At 48.1% G+C, this 23,564-nt stretch overlaps 1 protein-coding gene across 2 annotated transcripts in view; it reads left to right on the top strand.

Annotated features, from left to right (window-relative positions):
- The window catches only part of ADGRB1 (adhesion G protein-coupled receptor B1), a 285,153-nt gene that overhangs the window by 65,806 nt on the left and 195,783 nt on the right, over positions 1 to 23,564 (top strand). For both annotated transcript variants that reach the window (XM_061447600.1, XM_061447599.1), the window contains exon 2: positions 15,439 to 16,359. In XM_061447600.1, the coding sequence (XP_061303584.1) occupies positions 15,612 to 16,359 (748 nt within the window). In that variant the 5' untranslated portion in view covers positions 15,439 to 15,611. The remainder of the gene's footprint in view (positions 1 to 15,438; positions 16,360 to 23,564) is intronic.

Here is a 23,564-nt window from a genome sequence, read left to right as displayed (position 1 = left end):
CCTCAAGATATTAACTCTGGAGTTGCTGGGCATCTTTGTGACATCCCCCTTCTTCTTTTCACATCCTGCATCTATAGTTTTGCCAGTTACGTATCTTTAAAATACATTTTTTCCCTCTTCATCTTCCCTGGATTTTAACCATCTTTTTGAGGTTTTTTGATTCATACAGAAAATCATCATTATTTGAGTCACTTGCTAAGTGGATAAAATTCTGCAAAATATACCACAGGGGATCAGTGGTTCAAACAGTCTTAGAGAGCTGAAGAAGATAAGTAAAGGAGCCTTCTGACAGGGGTAGATTGAGCTAGTGAGGTGACATCTCTATTCTGTGTTAAATACTCTGAGGAGTTCAGAGGTGCAGGGTGTGTTCAGGGTGATGTGCATAGCTAAACTCAAACTGAGAATGCAATGTAGAGAAATCAGGTTCCTGTGATAGATGGGAGAGATGATGCCTGTAGTTATGTTTCAAGCACAGTCTTCTTAAAGTCCTATTTTCCATTCGTCTCCCCTACAGTGATGCTAAATGCCTTTAGCTAAAGGGCTGGGACATGCTTCCCATTTGTTTTGCAGGGTTCTCATTTCATCCTGCTCTATCCCAAGCCTGTGAAGTGAAACAGCATTTCTGCCTGGTTGGTTTGTAATTGGTATTTGTTTCCAATCAATCAGAACTCCTAAATCATAATCTCAAGAAGCGCTGATGCTGCTTAAAATGAGTTTGTGTGTCCTTACTCTTACTGGTAACTCAAGAAGGAGGATGAGATTTACTTTGCCCATAGCAGGGGGTTGGAACTGGATGATCTTAAGGTCCTTTCCAACCCTAACAATTCTATGATTCTATGATTCTATGATTGTGAGTATGGATTCTATGATTGTGAGTATGGGTTCTATGGTTGTGAGTAGAGCTGACCAATCAGCTTCCACTAAGCATTTGTATCATTTTGATGGGAATGAAACCAACACTATATGACTGTAAAGAAGAAAAATATGGATCTTTAAATGACACAGTGACCTTCATTCCTGATCTTCATTTTTGGTCAGTGGTAGAAATTTCTGTTGCTGAACTTTTTTACAAGGTTAGCAGGGTCTGTGGTTGACCCTCCGAATTCAGCCATCTATCTCTTCTGCTGGATGTGCTGGAAAAGCTTCTCATAGAGCTGGATTCAATCAAAGTCTGCAAGGCCACAGACATTTCCAATAAAGTCCACAGGGGTCACAAGTATTTTCTTGCTGAAACTTTGTTCTGCTGTAAGATTTGCTGCTGACTTGTACCTTTATTACCTGAGTTATACAATATGCTTCCAGATCCCCAGAATGGCAAAGACTGTAGGAAAGCAATGTAGCAGTATTAGCTGTTTGCCGCAATTCGTGTCCAGGATTGAGATGCTTTCCCTGCGGCAGGTGAAACAGCAAGGAAGCAAATAAGAACTTCACCCGGTGCTGTTAGTGGGTGGACAGGACCATTTCCACCAGGGTCCCTCTGACTAGCACGGACCTGAAGCAGCCCTATTTCTGCACAGCAAAATAGCGTGCCACAGGCAGAGACATTTTGTTTTTGCTTAAAGCAAACAGAGTTGCTAAGAAACGAATATTGCAGGGAAGGAAATCCACAAAAGGCTTGACAGTTGCCGAACGGTGCATGCGGGATGGAGTGGCTTGGCAAACATGGTCATCAGCAGAGAGGAGACAGCCCATTCCCTAGCTAAGCGTGGTACTTCCAGCAGGAAACCCGTAAGTTGCTCCTTATGTCTTGCCTTCATGGTGCATATTGCTGATGGGGACTGACAAGAGGAGCAGAGCACACAAAGATCAGAGGCCAGGTTGGACAGAGCCTTGGATGACATGGTCGAGGGTGAGGCACCCCTGCCCATGGGCAGCTGGTTGGAACTGGATCACCTTTAGGTCCTTTCCAACCCAAACCATTCTATGATGGTATGATTCTGGGACTTGCAAAGCTGGGAAGACTCAGTGTATAGCAGACTTTGAAGGGCATACACTCCAGTGTTCCTGTCTCTCAAAGCTAGGAGCAGCGAAGGAGGGCAGTGAATGGCTACAGTCCTTTGCTCCTGGAGGTCCAGTCATAGCAGCACTTTCTTCGTACTTGGATCTCCAAGGATAAGTAATGGATTCAGAGTAATGGCTTTAAACTGAAAGAAGGTAGATTTAGACTAGACATGAGGAAGTTCTTCCCTGTGAGGGTGCTGAGGCGCTGGCACAGGATGCCCAGAGAAGCTGTGGCTGCCCCATCCCTGGAAGTGTTCAAGGCCAAGTTGGACACAGGGGCTTGGAGCAAGCTGCCCTAGTGGAAGGTGTCCCTGCCCATGGCAGGGGTTCAAGCTGGATGAGCTTTAAGGTCCCTTTCAACTCAAACCATTCTATGATTCTATATAACTTTCTCATCAGATGATAAATGACAGATGCATTGTACCCTAAAGGCGGCTGTACCTCATCATGTTCATGACTGTGTGCATGGGGTTTCTTCTTGAACCTTGCTTAGAGATCAGTAGGGATGGAAGAGATTGCTCAAATAGATGTTGAAGGGATTGCTGTCCCCTACTGGGACACGGTGCAAGTTTTAAAGCTTGAGAAACCAGGCATGACCACTACCAGGAACAGCTCAAGAGCCACCCCTGCTCTCCAGTGCATTGCAGTTATTGTTAGGTATGCTCTTTAGGAAGGTGGGTTTGGGCTAAAAGAAAATAAAACCTGAACTATTAAAATAGAAGATCGAAGCAAAGCAAACCAAGGCTGAGCCAATGGGATTAATAAAGGATGCCAGGAGTTGGTGTTAATTTGTGTCTGATTTAAAGTGCTTGGTGGGTGGAGAGAGAACAGCCCACAAGAAGCAGCTGGGCTCCTTTTCCATCCCCCAACCCTGCTGTTGGTGCGCCGTGGTGGGGGAAAGAGGAGCACACAATCAAGCGATTCATCCCCAAGCTGTCTCACTCTGCAAAGGCAAAGGAGAAGGGAAGGAGGGAGAGGGAAAAAGCAGCAATGCAGTTCTCATGAAAAGCATTGGCAGCAAACGTTATGCTTCTGCTGGCTTAATTGGGATCAGTCCATCACATCCACGTTTACCAGTGCCTTTGTGAGATGCCAATGGGTATCCATGACAGAAAGGAGCTGGGTTAATGCTTCTTCTCGTCTTGTTTGGGATAAGGATGCTGAGTGATGGCAGGAGTGCTCTAATCAGCCGTGGTGGGGCTGGCAGGGCTCACAGTCCTCTCTCAAGGCCAAATCTCCCAATTTACATGCAGATCTGGGTTAGACAAGCCCCCTCATTTGAAGGGGTTGGAACTGGATGATTTTAAGCTCATTTCCAACCCAAATTCTGTGATTCTATATGGCTCAAACTCAAAGGTCCACCTGAACCAGCAAAGGTGGTACCCGGATTTAGTCCCTGTAGGGAGATCTCTACCATCCCTCAGTCCTACAGATGGAACCCAAAAGGACAAACCCTTTGCTCATGCCTCTCCGAGGCCATGTCTACTGTCATAAACAAATGAGGGATTAAATGTAGGCATGAGTGTGGTCCCATGATCATCCAGAATGTTTAATTACTTGCATGCTCCCTGGTGCAGTTTTGGCCCAAATCATTGCCAGGACATAGCGTGGTTGATGGCTGAGCCAAGGGACTCTTTCCCACAGGGTCTATGGGATGGGGCCAGCCCTTTTCACAAGGGAGGAGAGCTGAGGTGTGCTGCTGCAAGCTGTGCCACGCTTGGCCCCAGAGCCAAAGAACAGCCCCTGCTCTGTTTCATCGAGTAGTATAGACATAGCCTGTGGAGACAGACAGCAAAAGGGCAAATTAGCATTTAGTTGGCATGTTCTTCAGGAACAAAAGGAGGGCCATCTGCTCATTGTGTCTCGCACGAGATGGGAGCTTTCATTTGAAACCAACCTATGCTGGATTTCAGCCTTAACGTAAAGATGCTGCAGGCCCTCCAAGTGTTATTCTGGGAGACTGAGGGCATCCCACTGTGCCCCATTGTGAAGGGTCTGGGCAAAGAAATGCAGTGATGCTGATTTCCCAGCACCTTCCTAGAAGGACTGCTCATGTCTCCTGCATTTTCTGGCTTACTGAGGCTGATTCCTGGGCAGCACACGTGGGTTTGTCATTGCAGGGTTGCCCAGGAACACTTGGGTCTGTGCATGGTGCTACCATATGGTGAGGCTTCTCTAAACAGTGCTAGGCTGCAAGCAGGAGGAACAGGCTCAGAACCTTTCTATGGAGGTAATGGGAAATAATTGCCTGCACATGGCTTTGTAGCTGAGGTCCCCTCCTAGGTCTTAGGTCTTGGCCTGCCTGTTGTATGCAGACCTCCAGCTTGTCTCTTATTCTTTACTCCAGTCCTTCCTGCGTGTCTTCCAAGCCAGAAGCGAAACCCCATACAAATGAAGGAGCATGTGGAAATCACAGTCTCTGCTGTCATCTCTGTGATGAAGCATCACCCAAGCCCTTCTCAGAATTAATATAAGCCATCCTCCTTCAATCCTTCATCTTCATCAAGGCTACACCCAGACAGCTAACAAACCCCAGCTGCAAACATTCTTAATGCTGCACAGATCACTCCATAAAGTCCTTCATCATCTCCTGTGATTGAACAAAGTGAAAAGAGAGGAGTCCTTTCCTTCCCAATAACCCCCATGCTTGCTCCTCACCACTAAGCCATCTTCCCTCCCATGTCACTGTGCTCAAGGATTCCTGGAGAGAAGAATGAAGAGGGGAACTGGGTACATCTGTCTCATGCAAATCTTGAATTGCTTGTCATGATGCTGGTAGATGAGATGCAAGGAATAATCCAGCTCGTTAGTGCCTGTGCTGTGATTGCAACCCTCTGCCAGCTTGTCTATATTTGAGCATCTTTGGATTTGTTATCATAGAATGGTTTGGGTTGGAAATGACCTTAAGATCATCCAGTTCCAACCCCCATGGATCTCAGCATGACACTCCAGAAAGATTTAGGTCTGTGCAGATGAGCACCCCAATGGCTGCTCTTCCAGGCAGTGCAATGACACCATGCGGGACATAGCAGTGTGAACAGGAGGACATGGATCAAGACACCCCATTTTGATAAGGCAGCTTAGTAATGTGGATGTGACTTCTGACACTCCATTTAGTTTTAGGCTTGCTGGCCATGGCTTTTTTAGAAGTATGGACATATGTCTTGGGGTTTAGGGGTACTTACTAATATCCCTGCACCTCTCTATAATAAACATAAGAATGGCTATTTAGGGAAGGAGCAAAGGTCACAGACTCATAGAATCACAGAATCATAAGGTGGTTTGGTTTGGAAGGGACCTTTAAAAATCATAGAACAGAATAAAATCATAGAATAGTTAGGGTTGGGAAGGACTTTAATATCATCTAGTTCCAACCCCCCTGCCATGGGAAGGGACACCTCACACTAAAATCTATTTAAGATCATCTATTCCACTCCCTTGTGCCACGGGCAGTAACTTCTCTCACTAGATCAGATTGCTTAGAGCCTTGTCCAACCTGACCTTGATCATCTTCAGGGATGGGGCATCCACAGCTTCTCTGGGCAGCCTGTTCCATTATCTCACCACCCTCATCATATTTCTTCCTCATATTCAGTCTAAACCTACCCTCCTTTGGCTTGCCACTACCCCTTGTTCTGTCACTATGCACCTTGCTAAAAAGCTGCTCTCTGTCTCTCTTATAAGCCCCCTTTATATATATAAAGATGGCAATTAGGTCTCCCCGGATTTCTCTTCTCCAGGCTGAACAACACCAGCTCTCTTATCCTGCCTTCATACCAGAGGTGCTTCAGCCCTCTGATCATCTTAGTGGCCTTCTCTGTACCCGCTCCAACAGGTCCTTGTCTTTCTTACGAGGGGGTCCCCAGAGTGTTGCTCCTGTTGGGGTCTCACCAGACCAGAGTAGAGGGGGACAATCCCTCCCTTGACTTGCTGGTCCAACTTCCTTTGATGCATCCCAAGATATGTTTGGCTTTCTGGGCTGTGTGTGCACGTTGCTGGGTCACGTTCAGTTTGTATCCACCAGTACCCCCATGTCCTTTACACAGCATTGCTCTCAATCCATTCATCTGCCAGCCTGTATTGATACTGGGGATTGCCCTAACCCAGGGCTATCCAAGTCCATCTGGATGCACAATGAAGCACTGAAAGAAAGGCAAAGAGCAGACACTTCTGAGACTGGCAGTGGCATCCAGAACATCATGTTTAATAGCAACTGATGGACTTGTCCTCTGCACATTCTCTAATCCATTTTGGCACTCGTTTATAACTTTAGCCTCCACAGCATCCTGTGGCAATGAGGTCCCCAATTGAATTAGGAGCTGTGTGAAAAAGTACTTCCTTTTGTTTGCGTTCAGCCTTTGGGGTCAGGAAGGATGGTTTTCTGCGTCATGAGGCTTAATTCACTGCTGCTCCCCATGGCCCTCAAGGACCTTAGGAAAAGGTGCTGTAGAAATGCACATATTTATCATTCCCTGGTTTTGTAAATTCAGGTTACAGCCTTCTGCTGCTTCAAGGTCATGGCTGGGTCCAAACCCACTGAAACCTGGGGCTTTAAAGTGGATTGGGTGTGCTCCTGCTTCTCTTCACCTTCAGAGTCTGCTTAATTTGGTAGAAAGGTCCCACAGTCCAGCTCAGGTATTTCCACCCTCTCCAAGCCACTGCGTTTGCACACATTAGTGTGATACCAGAAGACTTCAAAGCCCCTCATTTCAGACTGTGTAGAAGGAGATGGAGTCACTCTCATAGCTAACCCAGTCCAGTAGTTCAAGTTCTCTTGTGCTGCTCACTTTGTAGAGACTGAAGGTAAGGGATGGTCACAGGTCTGGTTTTACTACAAGGACCTGTATTTTGGGTGTCTTTTGTGGCCACAGCCTGAACTTCCATCTTCCTCCTGCTGAGAGATAAAGGGAAATTGCAGATATGGGCAAAACCATCTTATAGTCCTTCTGTGTGCGATTTAAAGACAGCCTTACTGGGCATTGGAAATTGCCTAAAATTATGAGTTGAATTCCTGTTGTCGGAAGGGGAAACATTCCCAATCCAGTTTTAACTGTGCTGAGACTGCAGCATTCACAAACTGAGCACGGTGCACCGTCAGGGTTGCTGTAAAACTGGGCCTTGATGTAATGTTTGTTTCTTTTCCTGGCTGCTGCCTAGGAAGCCTATCCCTATCATTGGGGTAACGTCAGTGTTGTTTGTCAGATGGGGAAACTGAGGCACAGTCATTAAGAGACAGCACAAGCACGTGGAAGGAGTCATAAGAAGAGCACACATTAAAACTTCTATATCTAGGGCTGCTCAAAGGCTTCTGCTTGTGGTCATCCCCAGTTGCTGATCATACCCAGTCATGTAAGGAACTGGAATACAACACTTTCCTGGTGCTGGGAGAAGCACTGGGACTTGAGCTAATGCAGATCCTTGTCTGGAGTTGGTTGCAAACACAGCTACTTGGGCATTCATCCCCTTTCCTTTCCTTTCCTTTCCTTTCCTTTCCTTTCCTTTCCTTTCCTTTCCTTTCCTTTCCTTTCCTTTCCTTTCCTTTCCTTTCCTTTCCTTTCCTTTCCTTTCCTTTCCTTTCCTTTCCTTTCCTTTCCTTTCCTTTCCTTTCACCAGCGCAGCTACAAGCTGCCATGGGGTAGGCAAAGGGCCAAATCCAGTTGATGTGCAGTCCCAGGGGGTCTGGATGGACTGATCAGGAGCAAAGATCCAGGTGTCTTGGCCAAGGCACCAGCTTTTCCTTTATTCTTTGTAGCCATCTGTTCACCAGTAACTCCAGAAGGCCAGGGTATGGCCTCAAACACTGTTCCATCACTGCATGCCCATCTCAGGGCACTTCCTAGCAAGGTTTTGGCCCCAGCCAACAAGAACCATTCCAGACTGTGCCAAGACACAGCTCAGTAGAGATCATTCAGCACTGTGGCAACGCTGGTCTGTTTTGGAGATAGGCAATTCAACCACATGGACAAGAGCTATGTCAAGGCTCTTGGCTTCAGGGGTCATAAAATGAGCCCTGGTGCATATGATTTATGTGAGTTGCATAAGTGAGCAGTGACTTGATGTGACACTTGATGTGCCAAGTACATGAGAGATGTGTACTGAGCTGGTTTGTGCATCTGCAACCATGTGAGTTGCAAAGTCCAGTTTTGGGTTTGCCAACCACGGCTGTGCCCATGGTCTGAGGTCTGAGCCTCAGCATGAACACACATTCCCCCTCTAAACATCCCCTCTCCCTGCGGGCTCCCACTTAGCTCCACAGCAAATGCCACTGCTTTTAACCTCCAACTGCACTTCCAATCAATTGCATCCCGGTTCCCAGCACGAATGAGCAGAGATGGAAGCGGGCTGGTCCCTGCCTGATTTCTGTCATTCATTAGGATGACCTTGCCCTCAGAAGCCCTCTTGTGTAACCCTCACAGCCAAGAGCAGGGTGGGAGCATAAGGGAAAAGACCTCAAAGGGTTGGGCCTGGAGAGCTAATGGGTAGGAATAGCACAAGAAGGGAAGTGGGAGTTATCTAGGATTCGCTGGTGTAGAATCCAGGGAATTTCTGGCAATGTTCATTGTTCCATGGGAGGTGCAATCACTGATGGGGCAGTCAGAGGGTATGGGTGATGCTGGCATGAGGGAAAGGCTGATCTTACCGGGATGAGTTGTGTATTCCCCTGGGAATAAGGAAATGCCTGGGAACAGTGTGGAGCAATGCCCAGCCTTCAATCACAGCAGTTGATTGGGTTAAAGTCTACTTTGCTATTGAGTCTACTTTGCTATTGAGAAACTGAGGCAGAGAGAGATGTAACAGCATGACAACCTCCATCACCTGCCTTCTGCCAAGAGCCCTTTGCTATGCGATGGCATCTAACCCATCCCTATGTCATGCAGTCCCTGAGATACTCCCAGTCCGGGTATCAGCCCCATCAGGCCATGTACACATTATACATGTACAGAGGGAATCTAAGGACAAGCACAGCTGCAGCTCAGGCCGAGGTGATGTTTAAAAGACACCAAGCACACGCACAACATCTGTCTGAGGCTGTGTTGGACCCAACAGAAGGTGCTGCAGAGCCCTGGGCCCACTTCCCTTGGGCAGCCACATCTGGGACCAGGTGAATCACATCTGGTTCCCCTTGTCTGCCAGGCGTTTCTCTACAGTGGTTTTACTGGGTCTTAGATTTTAGGGTCCAGTCTTTGTGCTCAGCTGTTTCCTGATCCCACTCACTATAAAGAGCTCCACGTAGAGCCAGGAACTGAGCCACAACCTGCCTGCACCCCTGCCTGAGAGTTTCAGGTACAGACCCATCTTCAATTAATATGATCTGGAGGGGAGAGCTTAGTCTTTAAGGTAGTTAATCTCATCTCAGGATGAAATCCTAGTGGGTTGGAAATGAATCACCATCTTCAGGAGTTTGCTGGAGCATTTCAGATCACAGAGCACCAGAGAAAAGCCGAGGATGCTTCTTACATCCATCTTTTCACGTGGGAAGACAGAAGCATGGATTGGCAGAGATGCTTAATTGAGAGTATGCACAAATCCTGGGACCAGGATTCAAATCTGCCTTCTGGATGCCCCTGATAGTGTCTCCTCATCTGGCTAGTGCTGAAGATGGAGACGAGATGGTTCAGCTGAGGCTTATGGGCTCTGGAGTTACTTCATTGTGGTTGAAAGCCTCTTGGAGCATCCCAGTATGACCCATGTCTATGCATTACCCCTCAGCCCTCCCTTACACAAATCCTCTCTTCTAGCTTTTGAAATTGAAATGGGACCAGGATTCTGTCCCCAAAAACAAATCTCCATCACAGGATCAAGTATTTCCCACCCTTTTCATGCTGTTCCTGCAGGTTGTCACATGTCTGCTGGAGTCCACCCCTAAAGCAGGTGCATTTCCAGGTTGAAGCTGAGAGAAATATGGGATGAAGGATGCCAGTGTCCATCAATATCATTTATTAATACAGCAGGCAGGTGGAAATCAGACTTTCTCTGAAATACATCAGTCTCTACAGTGGTGGAGTAAATATGAGGGGTCCATACAGGTACCTGGTTTTGGTGAGGGAAACAGCAGGAAGGGGGAAGGACTGCACTCTCATCTGTCTCATCAGTTGAAGGGCCCTCCCCTCCTTCCCTTTGCTTCCCAAAGGGGCTTTGCCTGTCTGAGTTCAGCTCTCAGCACTTGATCCAAAGGTAGATCTATCGAGGCCAGATACTGGCGTGGGAAGCTCCAAGTGGAGCTGCTTTAGCAGCCTTTCCAGGGTACGATCTGCATCTGAAATGAATCTCCAGAGGCTGAATGCACACTGAAGTTAGGATGGGACCTAACGGAGTCCTGCAGTACCCACCAAATCATCCTTTTGTGCTTTAGGTCTTAGTTTCCACTAGATTCTGCTTTGCCAGAAGAGAAGCATGAATCACTGTAGACAAACTGCTGCTGGGAATGGCCAGAGTCGAGCAAACACTCATAGAAAACAGAACCGAAAGGTAATGGATCATAAAACCTCACCCTGAGCACTGATTTTATGGAAGAGGCACTGCTCCAAGACCTGTCCAAGCTCCATTCCTCTCCAGGTGCTATCCGGATCTAACCCCTCTCCTTGCAGCCACAGGACAGCCAGGTTCAAACCCTTCTTTGCTCTGTGTGCTGTGAGTTTACAGATCCCACTGTGTTTTTCCAGGTATTTCCACTGTGCTTTGCTCAATCTCCTCAAAAAGAAATTTCCACGCAGTTGCAGCCTCTCTGCTAGCAGTGAATAAGAACAGAGCATACTCATTTCCAGTGTTTTCTCACAGTGCCGAGGGACTTAAGCTTTCCAGGACCAGGTGATTTTCTGCCTCCAGCAAAAGGGGTATTTGGTTGGATACCTGGGGACTTCTTGCAAGGCAATGGGAAGCCCCAGGGAAGGAGGATTGGCTTGATGAGAGCGGTTTTCACCCTGCTGGGATGTCAGCCGTGTACCAAGGTCAGGAGAAGGAAAAGCAGAGGGAGGTAAATCGTGGACGGCAGCCAAAGGGGAGTTGGGGCATGGCAGAGACAGCAGGAGCAGATTAAGGGGAGGGAGTTGGGAGAGGTCCTAGATGCAGCAGTGAAGAATCATGCCCTTTCTGCAGTCACTGTTTTCACTTTTTCCCCCTTTTTTTTTGTGGCGATGGAGGATGTGTGCGTGCGCGTGTATATCTAAGAGTGCCCTCCATTGGCCAGACCCAGTCTGCTGCACCGAGATCCCCGTGTCACCAGCGCAACGGAGGAAGGTGGTGGATGCACAAGCCGGGAGGATGCAGGTCCCGCATGGGAGGACTCTTTGCAATGCACAGGAGGGCACGTTGCAGCACTGCCTGCGTTCCATGGGCTCCTCCTACTTGTGCAGAGCTGAAATCCCTGTGCTGTGACGTTGGGCACAGCAATTCGGAGGCATCCATCTGGAAGGTGGTGGGATGGGGTGAATCCGCATTTGGGGCTATTCAGATAAAGGGTGACGGCAGCTGTAGGCAGTCAGGAGCTATCTTCCTGCAGTAATGGTAAACTAAGATGATCCAGGCTGGAGTTTTCCACCACCCTCATGTTCCTGCTTACTTTCTGCATGCATCTGTATGCCCCATGCACACCCCATACCCATCCTAGGGATGCAGGCAGCGTGGGATGTGTGTGAACAGGGAAGGATTAGAGCATCTTGTCCCTGCAACAAACAGCTCACTATGACTAGCAGGGTCCAAAGTTCACTGGAACCAGTGCAAAGCAGATGCCTGAAGCCCTTGGGCAGCCCAGGTAACAGATGAAATGTGATTCAGTCCCTGCTTGGTTTTGTTTAAGCTGTGAAGGTCTGACTTGGGTTGCGTTTCTGAACCGTGCCTGCACCAATGGCTGTTGGGGTGGGATGGCAAAGAGTCAGCAAGAAGGTAGAAAAGATTGCCAAGTCTCTTCTCAGTAGTATGAGGGTGCAGGAGCCAAGCCACAGGTTCACATCTCCATAACCCTCTGCTTCCTCATCTCTAACTCCTGCACAAGGTAACCAAGGCGGAGGGGCCATTGGAACTCAACTTGTCAGCCTTTTCCTGTTAGTTGCTTGGGATGAACAACTGTCTTCTGCAGACAAAGATCATTTCTGCCCTTGGTTTGTCCTTGTGGAATGCAGGCAAGAGACAGCTCAAAGTAATCCCTGATTACCTGTTGTACCCAAGCTTTGCTCCAGACCAGGCACAGGACTGGAAGGAAGGGTTGTGGTATGTCCCCCCAAGTTGGAGCCAAGGGATGCGATGTCTCCCATCACACAAATTAACAGGAATAGCCCTGCTCCCTAGCCACCACCTGAGGCAGCAACCATGGGAATATGGGCAAATCTGCTTGTGTGCCATAGGAATGTGGTCTCCCACACATTTCATGCATTTAGTATCACTTCCCCAGCTGCAGGCTGGAGCCTCTGGTATAAATCCCCCTCGGGATTTTCCTGGATTACAGGGTACAAGATGGATCTCTCTGCTGAGCTGCAGCAGCCGCTCAACTGCCCATTGCATCTTCCCTTCCCTGCCAGGCCCGACACGTGTGAGTCCCAAGATCCAGGTGCAGAGGGGATTTTGCCTATTCACGTATTCTGCTCTATTCCCACTTCACAAAGAATGAGCTGAAGGAGGAAAACTATGGTTATGTTCCTTATGATGAAACATTCCAGATGGGATTGCGTTCAGGGGAAATCAATTCCGAGACCTAACAACCAGAACACAGCGTCCCATTAGTGGGTCTCTTTAGTTAAAGTTTGTTGGCTTTTACAGTGCTTTTCCCAGGGAAGGGGCAGTGAAGGGGGATGCTTTGTGCTCGCTGCATCCTCATTCAACAGCAGGTCTGTGGCCAGCGTGAGAAAAACGGGGATTGTGGAGAGCTTGAGGCTTGGGCTGAATCCCATGCACTGAAGTCACCGTTAGGGACTGGATCTCAGTGTAAAGCCTGTCTCCTAATCAGCTCGTTGCTATGGAGGCACTGCTGGCTCCTGCTTCCAGCTGGGAAAGACAGGTTTCCTCATGGGCTGGACCAGAGGTTAAGATGGTCCCTGGCTGGCTTATCAATAGAAAGGTTGGATAGACTTTGGCTTTGCAAAGGTTGCGCCTGCTTACAAACAACACAGAGCTGCTCCAGCACTGCCCTACAGTGAGGGAGAGGCAAACCAGTAGTCCCTTTCAGAGCTAAGCAAGCACATTTCACTAACCAAAGCAGATATTTAAGGCATCCACAGTCATTTACAGGCGAACCCCTCCTGCTAATCAGAATGACCACTCTGGAAACTCATAGGATGCTTGGTTGATGCCTGATGCATCCCCAAAGCAGGCTGTATCCCTGAAATCCGGCCCCGCAGGCAGGCAGGAATCTGGCATAGGAACATGAGCACTGCAGAGCTTTGCAGGCTGCAAACCACTGTCAGGAGTGGGGAACCTGACTCCTGAAAAATTTAAGTGCAGATGCATTTGGACTCCGTGCTGATTAGCGTCAGGTCCAACAGACACTCAGGGATCCGCTGGCAGAGGCTGCAGTGATTTGAGCCTGGGATGAAACAGGGTTTGCAAATAGCAGGTCTGGCTCTCGAGTTGCCTAACCCCCTCTTCCTCAGGAAAGAAAGGCTTTTGCAGACAAGAGGAGATGCAGAGACCAAACTTTGATGTGAAGAGAAACCAATGGGTGAATGTGGAGATGTGCTTGACTTCTTGTCTTTTCCCAGGCACACAGCATGGTCTATGGGCTTCATTTCCTGGTTTTCACTCTCTCCTGGGACTGGGTTTAGCTGCCTGGATTTGCTGGTTATTCATACAGCTGCTGTGAAAGCTTCCTCTGTTTGCAGTCTTCGTAAGCAGAGCTTGGCTGGGGTGGGAGACAGCAGGACTGGTGATGGGAGATGTGAACGCCATGGGGCTGTGCTGAGGGTGAATTGCTGCAATGAAGATGTTTTTCCTCCTTCCGTGCAGCAGGTGCCCCTCTTTATGGATTTTTACCCTAATTTCAGTGCCACTGTGCTCCCTAATCATGGAGAAACACGTTTCATATGATCTGAATTGCTTTGGGGTTGCAGCCCAGGTCAGTGTCAGTGTCTCAGGAGTTGGGCTGCTTGCACTCAGGTTTCAATGCAGAGTCTCTTTACTAACCTGTGGACCACGGAAAGTCCTGAAATCAAAGCAGTAGTCTGATTTGATAGGGGAAACCTTCCCAGGGGTCTGATCTGTCTTATTGAAATAGGGCAGCAGCTCTAGTTTGGAGGCAGCAAAAGCTGCAGGGCCAGGGCAAGCCTCACCCAAGGGGAAACTCCTGATTTCCTCTACCTGGGATGAGCAGCGAAGGAAATGGCTGGGAAGGTAAGAAGGAAAAGGTGCCATGGGTGTATGTGGGAGCAGCTCTGCCCCATGCACTGAGGGTCTGCCCCTTCTGCTTCACAAGCAGCATTCCCTCCCCAAACATGGGGTGCATGCTGCATGGGGATGGGGTACAAAATGAAAAGAGTCCTGCTATTGACAGTGTTTTCCCCTCTTTCTCCTTCCCTGGAAAGAGGGGAGATGGAGGGAAGGGGGAACAGAAGTGGCTTGGAGGGGTAAGAAAGGGGTGCTTGTGAGAGCACAGAGGGAGTCTCTTTGGCATGGACAGGGCACGGGAGAGGGGATCTGGGCAATGCAGGATGGATCTTGCTTTTGCTTGAAGGGGCTTTGGAGGCTGAAGGAGTTCCTGGGGCTGGCAGGGAAGACTCTCACTCTAGAGATGTTCTATGCCCGCTACAGTACTGCAGGCTTTGGGGTGTCCTGCACACAGGGGTGAAAGGAAAGGTGGATGCCTGACGTGGGAAGGCCTAAAATCTGCTTTATCACCCTTTTTAAGTCCTGTACTGGTTGCATGGCTCCTGTCTGGGCTCAGGGTTAGACCAGGGTTTGGATACTGAACAATACCCTTCCCCTGCACTGGTTTTGTGGAAGGGGATAGAAGAGAGAGAAAAAGAAGGACAGAAAGAACTGAAACAACAGGGGCCAGCAGAAGGAAGAGAGGAAGCAGAGCCCAGCAGCTTCCCTCCTACCCTATCCAGGTTCATCCCGGCTCCATTGGGATGGAGAAGGTGGAATCTCCCTAAAAAAGAGATAAATGGTGTTTGCTTTGGGGAGGTGGTTTGAAATCATCGCGGATGCTCTGCTTAGCAGAGTGGTACTGCATGGCATAGGGCACTGGGAAAGCAGGGTTACAGCTATGTTGTGCATCACTGTTAGTCCCTCCTGGGAATGGGAACAACCTCAAACCTGAGACGGGGATGTGAGGCTGCACCTTCTGCCATTGAGATGTGCTGGGGCTGGGGATGCTGTTTGGATTATCAGCCTCGCAAAGGGTTAAAAAAAAAAACACCCAAACAAACCACAAGAGAAAAAAAAAAAGACCAAATCCCAAATTTCTTCTCTTTCTCTCTCTCCTCCTTCCCTTCCCTTTTGTTTTTCCAGGTGTTGCTTATGGCCACAGGAGGGAGCTCAAATCCAGACATGGGAGTATTGGCTTGATTTCAGATCCAGAGCCTCTTAAACTCTCGCTTTTCCTCTAAGCTGGTCCCTGTTATGTCCAGGATCTGGCGCCTGCTTGACATTTACTTTGAGTTCCAGAGGACCAGAGACCTAGGATGAGGAGCATTGGATCTGCCCTGAACCTGCTTTTGGTATCGCCACTCTACTTTGTGTGGACCGTGGTCGCTCTGGACCTGGCACAAACTCCCTGCACCACTTTGGTCCAAGGGAAATTCTTTGGGTATTTCTCCTCCTTTGCCGTCTTCCCATTGAACTCCTCTCTCTGCTCTTGGATTATCCAGAACCCTGACCCTCGGAGGTACACTTTGTACATGAAGATCCTAAAACCCGCCGGCATATGTGACCACCAGCACATCCGCACCTACCAGTTTGACTCCTTCCTGGAGTCCACCCGCACCTACCTGGGCATGGAGAGCTTTGACGATGTGTTGAAGCTCTGCGATGGGTCCACCCGCTTTGCCTTCCTCCAGTCCAACAAGCAGTTCCTCCAGATGAAGCAGACAGCACCACCGGGCGTGGAGACCTGGCCCATGCGGTGGAAGCCCACAAAGGCTCAGGAGAGGGACTTCTCAGTGGAGTACCTCGTGGTGGGCAACAGGAACCCTAGCAAAGCCGCTTGCCAGATGCTCTGCAAGTGGCTGGATGCGTGCTTGGCCATCAGCAGCAGCTCCCATCCGTGCGGCATTATGCAGACCCCATGCTCTTGCTCAGGAGGGGAGGTCCTGGATCAGGCCAGCGAGATCATTGGCATCACGAGGAAGAAGGAAGATTGTTATAAGGATGGGATTTACTTGGAGAACTGCATGAGCAGCCCTAAAGACAGCAGCGGAGCGGAGTTTTTGGGTGAGTGGAGGGTGATAAGGGGAGTTTGGGAAGGAGTGAGGGCTGGTCGGGTTCTCCTCTCCTGGGTATCACACTGTCCCCATCACCTTTGTGTCTGACTATGTGGATGACTGGTATGAAAACCTTATTTCCTCGTTGATAGGCAGGTCTGGTCACCTTTGGTGGCTCTTTATGAGCCTTTACATGGAATTGCAAAGCAGGTTCCCCCTAAATACACCCCAAATAGTTTCATTCATTCATTGTGCCTTGCTTGTACTTCTGCTGCCTCAGAGATGCTGAGGGGAGATTCTTACCTGAGGGTGAGCAGTCTTCCAAAGTAATCACAGATGTCCTAGAAAAGGCAGGATCCAAGCTACCTCCTGGGGCAGGCTGCACTCAGCAGCCTTATCAACCATTTTAACTCATGGGAAAAAGTTGATTCCTGGGTCTGGACTGAGGGAACAGCAACAGAAGGAATACTCAGCTTGTTCTTAGCCTTATTTTCCTTCTGGAGGCTTTCAGACAGAGTATTTGCCATGCTGCTTCTATGGGGTTATTTGGGGCTCATTCCTCAGATGTTTCCATCAATGTTTTAATGGTGATCTTGAGTACGGTATAGGCTAGAAACGGATTAGGGAGGTGGAAGGGGGATGAAAAGAAGGGCTATGAATAAGGGTGAGATGCTCTTGAGATCTGATCTGGGCACTGTTTTGAGGAGGAAATGGTCATTCCAGAGATCCAACATGTCTTCATCGGTGCTACAGTGTGATGTAAAGCAGAAAGGAATCGGGTGGTCCAAAAGTGAACCCTTTATAACAGTGAAGTGTCAGATCCGCTCTGATGTGTTTATTCTCAGCTCTCATCCCACCTGCCAGCATGTAGGTTATGTAAAGCGGAGGTGTGATGCTAAATAGGAATCTGGGAGGCAGGGAAGGGAGCCTCCAGTTTGGCAGGGTTCAGGATCACACCTAACCCTCACCCCAGGGTCTCATCATCTTCATGGGCTGGACCAACATGTCCTCTGCCACCAGGAGAAAGTTGGTATCCATCTGGGTCTGGACTCTGGGGCTCCTGCATGGCTTTTACAGCCACCCCCAGCAAGGAGGGAATTGCTCAAGGCAAGAGAAGAAGGCTATATTTGCTTGCAGTGGAAAGAAGGTTACCAGGCACAGCTCCAAGCTGTGCAGCATGGTTTTCTTACAGACCGCAGCCTGGCATTAGCAGAGAGATTAATCTATGATCAGGTACTAGTGCTTTCCTCAGTGTATTTGGGGGGAGAGATTTTGCTTCTCACTGATCTGTGAATCAATACGTGAAGGCACAGAGCCGAGCCATAAATCCTGCATATTCCCTCTCCACATTCCGGATTCCTTTTGCAATGCCCTTTACTCGTGTGTGAACAGCTTGTGAGGAGCACGGTGCTGCCTCCTCGCAATGATGTGAGCTTCGTGAAGTCATTTGGCTTGGGTTGGCTCATTGGGTGATTTCTTCAACGTGACCTTTCCCATCACAACCAAAGGTGAAATTTGAAATGAGATTTTGGGCAAATCCTGAAGCATTCGAGCTTAATATTGGCTTTTGTAAAGATCTTTTCTCATCCAACTCAAGTGCTTGCATGTTCCCAGAACACAAATATGAAAGAGGCTCAGTGGTGGCTGAGTCAAAATCCTTTTTGGGTCTCAAATATTTGTAGATTTTTTTTGCTGGCTGCTCACATCTGCTCCATATTGAAGATACAGAATTATCAGCCTCACTGGTGGGATGCCATCCACATAGAAACGATGCTTGCAGAGTGCCCAGCCTCTCCATGTGCTGCTCTGTCTGTCACTGTGTCTGTTTTGATTCTTGCAAAGGCTTCATCAGGAAGATGGAGGCGAGATCCAATTTGGACAGAGAGCCAGCAATCCCGTAACAGCATTTTGTGGGTGGAATATTTTGATAGGGTTCCCAATTTCCAAGTGCTGATGCTGGTTGTTGCTGTCATTGTTGTCTTGATTGTATTTGTAGCATGTTTTTTTCTCCCCTGAAAGCTTTTTTTTTTCTCCCCTTGCTTCTCTCTGAGTCATTTGTTGTTTCTGGGCCTTTCTTGACACTTCCATCTTCGAACAAATGTATATGTGTGTGTTATGCTAATCCAGCCTGATGAGTTTAAAGCACGTAAGGAACTGCCAGATACCAAGACACCATCCCGAAATGTGGCGCCTGACTTTTCCTGATGTCTCTTTCCTGTATCTTGGATATTTCTGTATCATATAGATGGGTGAAAATCTACAGATCTACCTTGGAAGCAGCTGCGCTTTGGCTCACAGTCTGTGGGTGAGATCCCTTTGAGAAGGTTAAATCCCCATCCTTGCCCGCTGGTGTACCAAAGGGTGGAGAATGCATGTGTCTGGCTGCGTGCTAGATTAGGTGGTGTCTGAAGGCACTCCAGAGCAGGCTGAGAATAGATCTGTTGGGCTGGACATTGGCTTTGGTGGCTGAAGAGCAGAGATGGAAGATGAACTTCTACCAACCAAGACCGTATCTTGGTCGCGGCTGGAAGTAGGAGCATGACCCTTAGCTCTAGAGCTCCTGGTACTCTCAAGAAACAGCGTGATTTCATGCATAACCAATAAGTTTAGACTTGGTTCAGGTAAACAAGGGATGTTTGTGGTCATTTAAGAGTGACTTCACAAAGTAACTCTGCTGAAGTGACCCTGCCTTGTCTGCAGCATCTGTTTTTCAATGTCTGGAGGTAGGAGAGACCACTCCAAACTGCTTCCTGGTTTAGTGAGACACCCTTTTTGCACTTGCTGTCCCACGCAGACGTTGTAGAGGTTACATAGGACGGTGGTGGGAAGAATCTGTTAGGGTGCAGAGGCGGCAGGAGATATTTCTGTGTCTTGCTGCACATGGAGCTTGTCCTGGTGATCAGCAAGACGTGCTTGGAAACGTATTGGCAACAGCAGCCATATCTCCCTATATCTCCCTTCCTTGCTGTAGCTTCCAACAAGTGCTACTCCAGGAAGGCTTGAACAGGGAATCTCTTTTCTAGGAGGAGACAATTCAACAGGGGAACTATTTTTCACCAGCATGAGTTGTCCCTTGGATGACTCAGGCAACATAGGAAGAAGGCAGAAGACTGGTTGTAGATACCGATGTTTAAAGGTGAACTCTCTCATGCGAATGCAAGTTGGCATCCCTGGAATAGACCCCCACACTGGTTTGTGGTAGGAGATCAGTGGGTTGAAACAGGAAAGCTTCCTGAAACATGGAGACTCCATGGGCTGAAAATCCTGGTGACCCTCCAAAATGTGAGCTGGCTTCACTGTAATCAGAGCTGGAGCCTTGCTGATGTGACACTGTAATGAGAGAAGGTTAAGTGTCTGCTTAAGTGCTGTGCTGAGTTAGGCACTTGATGAATGTCGAATTAGTCTTGTCTCCATGTAATCTGTTCCTGGAAGGCCATTGAAGTGCTGCCACGTGTTGGTGGCCCAAAGAAATAACTGGCTTTCTCTGGTCCTTCTGTTCTTTATGACCCCATCCTGGAAGGATCCAACATGCTGACTGTAAAACAGGGTTAAATGTGTGCCCCCGGAATATATTTGCTCCTTGGTAATGTAGATGCCTTCAGAGCTGGAGGGATCCTTGTGTCAAACGAATCCGGTTTCCTGTCTTGGCCAGAGAATTTACTGAATTCATTCCAGCAAAGAACTTGAAACTGGGATGTAAATGGAATTTCTTAGTTCTCAACTAAAGCCTGAATCAAGATATTGCTGGTGTGAAGTGCCAGGGATTTTCCTGCCTCTTCTGCTAAACTTTTCCATTCATTTGCTGTCCTCATTGCTCTGAGCAAATACAGACCTTCCTTCCTCATACATGCTCATCACTTCACTTCTATTTTGTTAGTGGTGTTTCACCTTTCAGCCCTTAGATGTTTTTCTACCTCTGTATGCTAGATTAAGAGGTCATATAGCACCCGTTCTCTCCTGTTTGAAGAAGCATTTATAGACACATGAGCAAGTTGCTGCTTAACCTCTGCTGCATTAAGTAGTCTGAACTCCACAAATGCCTCCCTGCAGGACCCGTCCTCCAAAACTCAGTTGTTGTTGGGAAACTTTGCCTCGTGCTTGGCCTGTTCTGCAGCTCAGAACATGATGTCTCCTCAGCAGGGCTGAGCTTCTGCATGGCCCTATGGCTGAGCGACTTCTGAAGAGGGTCTGTGGTGTGGAAGAGCAGTCAGAGACGTAGGGATAAATGAATGAATTGCCATCCTCCCTGCTGCAGCAATCAAGTTCTGTGGCACAGTGCTCCTCCCCTTGACCCTTCCCCAAGGGCAAGAATAATATGATAAGTGATTTCCTATGTTTCTGGTGAGTTTAGTGACCATCAAAGCTCAGAGACTGATAGAGAGTTGTTAGTAATTGCCCAGGATCAGGCTCTCAAACCTCTCTTTGACATCTTCAGCTCGTTCTTAGCCTTCAGCTCCTTCTTACAACACAGTGTACAACACTTTACTCTTCCAACTAGAGTCCCCCAGGCCCAAACAACAGCTGAGCTTGCAGAGGAAGGTGTTTGGCTTTAGATTTGCCTCCGTTTTGGGTTTGCGAGCCAAATGGCCAAGGGATTTGGATGGATGAGCTTTCATTGCCTCTCCTCCTCCTGGCAGGGACTTGCTGAGTGTGCTCGGGGAAGGTGTGCTCCTTTCCAGCTCCTCGCTTCTCCATCTGTGTTTGCCCTTGCTGTCTAGTCTGTGCATCCCTGAGTGCAGAGCTTGGATACAGTGCAAGACCACCAGAGAAACATGGGACAAGGAAGGGTTGAGTTTTGTTCATGTGTTAAATTTCCCTGTTCTAACCCCAAAAAGCATTGTGGATTTTGTCTGAATCTCCCCAGCCTAAGCCCACAGCTCATCAACTGTAAGCAGGAGCTGATACCAGTTCACAGCTTCTAGAGGAGGAGGTTGAACAGAGCCTGGCACTTTGCAAGCAGATCACCTTGTCTCCTGCAGTGAATCCCCGCTGGACCTATATGAGGGTGTCTCTCTTGCATAAAGTCAGTGGGGTGTCCTATGGATAGGACAAGTGTGGGATACTCCTTCCTGGGTGCTGAAAAGGGAAGATTCTGACTCAGTTTAAACAGTCAGATCTCTATGATCTGTACAAGCCCTGCCTGCCCAGCAGTTTTCCTCCGAAGTTACTAATCACCTTGTTAGAATAGAATAGGATAGGATAGAATAGAATAGAATAGAATAGAATAGGATAGGATAGAATAGGATATGCTGTTTTCGGTTTGAAGGGGCCTACAGTGATCACCTAGTCCAACTGCTTAACCAGTTCAGGGCTGACCAAGAGTTAAAGCATCTTGTTAAGGACATTGTCCAAACGCTTCCTAAAACACTGTCAGGCTTAAGCCAGCAACCACCCCCTTAGGAAGCCTGTTCCAGTGTTTGGTTACCCTCTTAGCAAAGAAATGCTTCTTAATGTCCAGTCTACACCTCCCTGGTGCAGCTTTGAACCATTCACACCCATCCTGTCACTGGATCTCGGGGAGAATTGGGCATGAGTTAAGAGTACTGTGGTCCTCCCAGTGGCAGAGCAGAGATTTCCTGTGTGTGTGCTGTTTGAGAGCTAATTTCACTCATGCATGTGTCTGCATGGAGATGTCCTATTTGGAAGATGGAGGGGGGGGGAGAGGAAAATGAGTAAAGTAAAGTTCCATTGTGAACCCAACAGCTTGTGAACATGATCACAATGCAGAAACATCAGCAATTATCATCTGAATGCGCTATTGTGGTAACAGGGAGACTAAAGGTGGAATTAATATCCAGTTGCTGAGGGAATTTCACAGGCAACTACTCCCATTACTGCTATGAGGGGGCTTTCACCAGTGGCAGCCTAGTGAAAGGCTCAGCTTTTCAGTTATGCTTTTTGATATGGTTCGATTCGCCGTTGTTTAACATCCTCTCGTATTCAGGACCCATAGCAAAATGGTTTGCATGGGAATGCAAGAGTTTTATATGGGAATACAGGGTGAAATTTAGATTCAGGGAAACACAGACACCAGATTCCAAATAGGCACACCTGCAACGTAGTTGTACAGCTTTAAGTGCTAAATGTGAGAATGAGGATGGTAGTTCCGGAAGGGAGGGTGGACAGAGACAATCCTGGCCCTTTCACCACCCTGAAAACCTGATGTATTTAGGCAATGGAGCAGGCTAAAATGGGAAACATTGCCTTTCCAATGGGATTCTATCCATGGAGGTTTTCACGTGTCTGAGTTGCCTTTGAGGTGTGTGACATCCATGGGTTTCCTTGGTGGATCCTGTCTGTCATGGACGATACAGCTATGGGGTTTCTCTCAGATTTCCTTGTGAAGAAGTTTTCCCTTTTTCAGTGCTGGTCATCTCTTATCCAGATACAGCTCCAAAGGATTTTGGGTGAAGCCAGGACTTAGCAAAGATGGTGCTTAACCCGTCTGCCTTAGGGATAGATCAGACAACAGATCCAAGAGGAGAGAAGGGCTCTGACTTTGCCTAATAGGACAAGAACAGAGGCTTAGCAGGATTGAGAGCTTATCCATGAATACCCTTAAGTGTGAACATGGGTTCTCTAAGCAATCTCTTTCCATGCTGGGCAGAGCATCACTATAACCTCTGCAACTCATCTCTTCTCCCTTTCTTTCCTTTCCCCATTCTGATAATCAGTGGCATTTTACACCTCTATAGGTGCTGATTCTGTCTCCTGTGAGCCCATCTTCCCCCAGGACAGTACTGAAGCAGCTTGGGCTAAATAGGTTGGAAAACTGGTTTGGGATTCTCAGCAGGTATTGTCTAGTGTGGCACTTGAACCTGGGGAGGATTCAGCAGCTCTGTGTCCTTGGAGTGGCTGTGTCAATGTCACCTCCAGTCCTTGAATCTCCATATAGCACACTCTCTTCTTGCTCTCACTGCAGACAGCAATTTGATACTGATATTCTACACTTCAGCCTTCCATCAGGATGAAACAACCAGGCTAGGCAAGGACATCCTTTAGAGCATCATCAGAATTGCAGATCTGTTGTGTTTAAATAGATTCCTTTTTGTTCCCTGGCTGGAGTTTTGATAGAGCAGTAATTGCCACACACCTCATTAAGCTGAATGCTCTCAATAGGTCTTGAGTGGTCTGTGCCATTAAACAGTTACTGGCTTGGGATATTCCTAGTGTTTAGAAGCAGTAGGGAAGGGACAAGGAAGCCTCCAGTGGAAA

Source organism: Pezoporus flaviventris, unplaced genomic scaffold (assembly GCF_033815535.1).
Source record: "Pezoporus flaviventris isolate CSIRO_AGI_PZ_B2104156 unplaced genomic scaffold, CSIRO_AGI_Pfla_v1 ptg000007l, whole genome shotgun sequence".
Classification (NCBI taxonomy): domain Eukaryota; kingdom Metazoa; phylum Chordata; class Aves; order Psittaciformes; family Psittacidae; genus Pezoporus; species Pezoporus flaviventris.
This window is presented reverse-complemented; position numbering and strand designations above follow the sequence as displayed.